The following is a 5,214-nucleotide window of genomic DNA, read 5'->3' on the forward strand; positions in this document are numbered from 1 at the left end:
GACCCCACAGCAAAAGCACACGAAAAGTGCCGCTAGGCCCACTGAGAGCCCGTAAGACAAGTTATTGGCTACTGTCACCTTTTTGGCGGGGCCCACATGGACCGCCGTCTCCATCACCACCACCACCCGCTGGATCTCCCTGCCACGTCACTCGATCTCCCTGCCACGTGTGCTCATGGCACTCGTCAGTAGGGCAGCACGCGATAACCCTATCTTTCTCGGGAGGGCTCCGTCCTTTCTACAGACAAGCAGGGTGGAGAGAGAGAGAGGGGGGGCTCTGGAAGAATGGAGAGATCCACTGTTTATGATGGAGTGAGTTTTGGCATGTTTCCAGGCCACGTGTGATGGGGGAGGGGTTAATGGTTTTGGCAATAGACAAATGGAGCTTTTGAGGTGGCTGGTTGGTTCCATTCCTTTATTTTATTTTTTTCCCCCCGGCTTCTAACGATTGTAGGTAGAACTAAACTAGGCCTTTCTTAGGAGGTTATCTGGGTATAATACATATGGTCGTGGGAGTGGCAACTTTATATCTGTTTCTTGGAGAAAAGACACTCATTTTAGCTAGCTCTTTTTGCCACAGCCTTTTATGATACTTTTGTGAATCCTGCTGTTGGAGAGGTAAATAATGCTGAAGGTTTCATCAAGTGAATTGTTTTTGTTCAATTTGATAGGTTCATGAAATCATCTTAGCATTTCTTAGTGTTCCTCCTTATTAGATTTTGCTTTCGAAATGCTTTAATTCTTTCTTGTTTTCAATTCCCTTCAAGTACCTATAGGAAGTAGAAAGCTGGTTTGGATGAGAAATTTCTGAATTAGTTACGTCTTGTTTTTGTATCGGGGAACTAAATTCTTGCTTGGTTTGTTTATATTTTTGACAAATCATTCTAATCTTTAAGTTTTCATCAATATGATCACTAAAGTGTGCTATAGCTTTCTAGTCTGACAAAAAGACACTTGGATTCTTTCTTTTTCAATATCAGTAGACAATGAGATAGGACAGATTGGAAGTGCAAGAAAGTGGGATTTCGAAGGAGCTACTGAATTGTATTCTTTGGCATGGCAGTGGCCTCACTGCACTGTACTTTTTCCCCTAAAATCTCTACCAGCCTCAAGCTTCCAGAGGTGACTCAAGGAGTTCAACTGTCTTGCAGTTGGAGGTCTGGCAATAAAGTTTTACGCTCCAGGTACGATGGTGATAGACTTCAGAGGAAGAAGGGGAAGTGGAGTCTGATTCCAAGTAAAAGCAGAGGAAATTCCACTGTTTTATGCAGCTTAGCAGCAAGTCCAGTAGGGGAGGTGGTGATATCTTCAGAGAAAAAGGTCTATGATATTGTCCTTAAGCAGGCAGCTTTGGTGAAGAAGCAACTTAGTTCTAATGTACTGCTTGATGTGAAGCCTAAGTTGGTTGCTCCAAGAACACAAAATTTGTTGAAGGAAGCCTATGATCGATGTGGAGAAGTTTGTGCAGAGTATGCCAAAACCTTTTATTTAGGTTAGATCTCTTGTAATGTATTCAATACTTGTCTCATTAGTTTTTGTTATGGTGTTCATATATGTTCATTTTAATGAGACCAGAGATGAAGGCATCACGCGCTCAAGTTTTTTCCTTTCTTCTTACAGGAACTCTGCTTATGACCCCTGAGAGAAGAAGGGCCATTTGGGCAATCTACGGTAACTTATCAGAATCCCTAACAAAAGCATTAAGCCTCCTCAATTAGGTCTTAGCTTTCAAATTTATCTACAAATCATCTTGGGGTGTTTGGTTTGCAACCGGAATCAGAATCGGAATCAAAATAGAAATCAAAATAGCGAAATTCCTCGAAGCATTTGGTTCGTAACCAAAATCGTAATCGAAATCAGAAAAGAAATTTGAATCTTTAGAGGAGAATAGGGATTAAGTTGCAGGTAGATTGGATCATTCTCATTCCATCTTGAAATCGGAATAAAAATTAAATTCTTCCCAACTAAATTGTTGAAATGAGAGTCATCCATTTCTATTCCGATTTCAGACCCCAACTTCCTTCAATTAAACATCCCCTTGCATATTTGCTATGCTAATTATTATAGGAAATCTTGTGCTTTTAAGCAAATATTTGGATAGCCTTTTTCTTTTTTTACATTCCCAAAACAAAGGGTGGTAGTTATATGGAAACAATCAAGGAACAAGATATCGGTGTAATAATTAACTATGGAAAATTTTGGAAGAATCAGATAACCTAATATCAAAGGGTAGTCTACTACAAAGGGAACAAAATACTTTAAGGACAGTCACCCCACTTGTGTACGACAAATTCACCCTTTGATAGCTCATCACACATTTTTAGTGAAATTAGAAGTTCCTAGTTTTGCTTATAGGCATGTTGAAGCAGCATGAACGAGCTTTCATTATCTGTAATCATGGGGACAATCTTGCAAGTAGTGCAATTAAATGGAACATCAATATTGGAGGCCCAACTCCCAAGTATGGTAAACTAAATAACATAGCTCTATTGAGTTATTGTCCATGGTAGTATAGCAAAATATAACCATTATCAAGGATTGCACACATCACATAAATCATAGAAACCATGGATTCTTGAGTTCAGTTCTCTTTCTTATATACAATAAAAGACACACGATGCTAGACAAGCCGCAGAAATTTGCTGGATAAAATTGTACTCATAATTCTAAATTTTTCTGTCTCACGGTTATTGTACTACAATTTGGTATGCTGACAGGAGTACTTTAGTGTTACACTTCATCTTATGGCTTGCAGGACTCACATGTATGATATGCTTGTAGTGTGGTGTAGGAGGACAGATGAGCTTGTGGATGGTCCCAACGCTTTTCACATAACGCCATCAGCTTTGGACCGGTGGGAGTCGAGGTTGGAGAATCTTTTTGCAGCTCGTCCATATGACCTGTTTGATGCTGCATTATCTGATACCATCTCAAAGTTCCCAGTTGACATTCAGGCACGTTGTTCTCTACCAAATAGATAAATCTTTATTTCTTTTTAATATATTCCCCTTACTGCTTAAGATAAAGCAACAAATTCTACCTCTTAGTTCTTATTAAGGGTACAAATGAGCTGAATTGCTCGCGAGCTATTCAAGCTCGACTCGAATTCGAGCTCAAATAATTTTTTGAGTCGAGCTCAAGTAGTAGGATACTCAGCTCAAAAGCTCATGAACCTATTCGAATTTATATATATTTTTAATAATATTATTTTTATTTATAATATATATATTATTAGTAGATTAAAGTTCGATTTTGAGTTCGAGTATGACTCGATTGATATTCAAGTTGAGTCGAATAGATCTCGAATTTTATCTATTTTTTATCAAGCCAAGTTTGAGCTTGAGATATTAAGGCCGGCTCAATCTTCAATTGAGTTTTGAGTTCAAGTATTTTAAGTAGAGTCAAGTTCGAACTTCTAACTATTCCACTCTACTCGACTCGGCTCGATTGCACCACTAGTTCCTACACATAGTATTTAGCCTAAAAATTTATACTATTTGTCCACTTGCTAATGAACTAGATAAAAGAGATAAAAAATCAATTAGATATTTGTAACAAATTGAAGACTAAGAAATTATATATAGGTTTCATTGGAGTCTTGTTACTTTTTTATTTGGAAACATTAATTTTAGCCTGTAATGATGATGAATCAGAAATTGAACTTTTCGGAGATATCCATGAAAAATTTTCGAGCATGGTACAAGTATTAGGTTGCATCTAGATGCATCATTTCTTTTAGAAAAGTCACTTTGATACATCATTTGATAATGGGTTTTATTTGCTTTTATTTTTTCCAGCCATTGAAAGACATGATTGAAGGAATGAGGATGGACCTCAAGAAATCAAGATATAGGAACTTTGATGAACTCTATCTCTACTGTTACTATGTAGCTGGAACTGTTGGATTAATGAGTGTTCCAGTTATGGGCATCTCGCCGGAGTCCAAGGCAACGACAGAGAGTGTCTATAATGCAGCTTTGGCTTTAGGAATTGCAAATCAACTGACCAACATACTTCGGGATGTTAGAGACGAGTAAGAGAACATTTACCAATCTCCAACTTAGTATTGGCTTAATATAATTAGTAAATTACCATAAAAAAGTTTCTATTTTCTTTATAGCTAAGTCATAATAATTTTGGTAATTTATGACTTACTGTATGGTCAGTGCAAGAAGAGGCAGAATTTACCTACCACAAGATGAGCTTGCACAAGCTGGTCTTTCAGATCAAGATGTATTCAATGGTAAGGTCACTGACAAGTGGAGAAACTTCATGAAGAGCCAGATTAAGAGGGCAAAGATGTTCTTCAGTAAAGCAGAGAATGCTGTGACTGAGCTCAATCAAGCTAGTCGATGGCCGGTAAGATTAAGATTTCTATTTTTTTTTTTTATTTATTTTTTGCTAGCATGTATTAGCATCAGTTGGACTCTCGTAATCATTCAAATTAATATATGAACAGGTATGGGCTTCACTTTTATTATATCGCCAAATCCTTGATGAGATCGAAGCAAATGATTATGATAACTTCACAAAGAGGGCATATGTTAGCAAAGCTAAGAAGCTAATGGCACTGCCCATTGCATTCGGGCGATCATTAGTTAGCCCATCATCTAGAAAACAACCTAGTTTAGGAAAAGCTTGAAGGAAAGAAGGACATATTCAAAACAAGGATAAGCTCTAATACGTAGGTTCATTTTGTATAATATTCAATGTGAGAATGATTTGTAATTTGGCAAAATTTATTAAGTTTTTGTTGTCTATGATTTGTATTTTTGGTCAGATTACAAGAGAATTGGATGCTTATTCTCCTTATCAGGACCCTTGAACTCACCAGAAGATAATCAATTGTATGCATCATATGCTAGGTCAAGTTCTCCCAATGGATCACATTGGCACTAGCAGTTGTTTCTTATGGACAATAATGTCATGTGAGTGTTGGATGGACCTCTACTCTTAAATCAAGTAGTTCATCAATTTTGGACTAAAAAGCTGATCGGATTTTTAGGGTTGGATTCAACTAATTAGCATTGGATTGCATTGTTCAAAAGGGCAATCCCTTATGACTCAAATCTTTTGTGGCTTTTATAGCTGTTGACACTCTATACTATTATGGGGCAGGCTAACATTAAGGATCAAGGCTTGCTCATATAACATAGAGAGGCCATTGAAGGCGTAGGGCAATGAGTGGGGATATGGAATTAGGTAGGCCACCAT

The 5,214-nt window shown here is 37.5% G+C and overlaps 1 protein-coding gene across 3 annotated transcripts; it reads left to right on the top strand.

Annotated features, from left to right (window-relative positions):
- The first annotated feature begins 258 nt into the window (after positions 1-258).
- LOC105036797 (phytoene synthase 2, chloroplastic) lies at positions 259-4,760 on the top strand. Of its 3 annotated transcripts, none has more exons than XM_073256751.1 (7): positions 259-400; positions 981-1,492; positions 1,621-1,671; positions 2,782-2,954; positions 3,798-4,033; positions 4,167-4,359; positions 4,460-4,760. In XM_073256751.1, exons 2-7 carry the CDS (start codon positions 1,057-1,059, stop codon positions 4,640-4,642), a joined length of 1,272 nt encoding a protein of 423 aa, XP_073112852.1. In that variant the 5' UTR covers positions 259-400; positions 981-1,056; the 3' UTR covers positions 4,643-4,760. The 3 variants fall into 3 exon arrangements, with proteins under 3 accessions (XP_073112852.1, XP_073112850.1, XP_073112851.1); XM_073256749.1 differs by lacking the exon at positions 259-400 and adding an exon at positions 416-618; XM_073256750.1 differs by lacking the exon at positions 259-400 and adding an exon at positions 416-618 and having other exon boundaries at positions 984-1,492.
- The last annotated feature ends 454 nt before the right edge of the window (positions 4,761-5,214 follow it).

The sequence above is a fragment of the Elaeis guineensis genome, chromosome 4 (assembly GCF_000442705.2).
Source record: "Elaeis guineensis isolate ETL-2024a chromosome 4, EG11, whole genome shotgun sequence".
In the NCBI taxonomy this organism is placed as follows: domain Eukaryota; kingdom Viridiplantae; phylum Streptophyta; class Magnoliopsida; order Arecales; family Arecaceae; genus Elaeis; species Elaeis guineensis.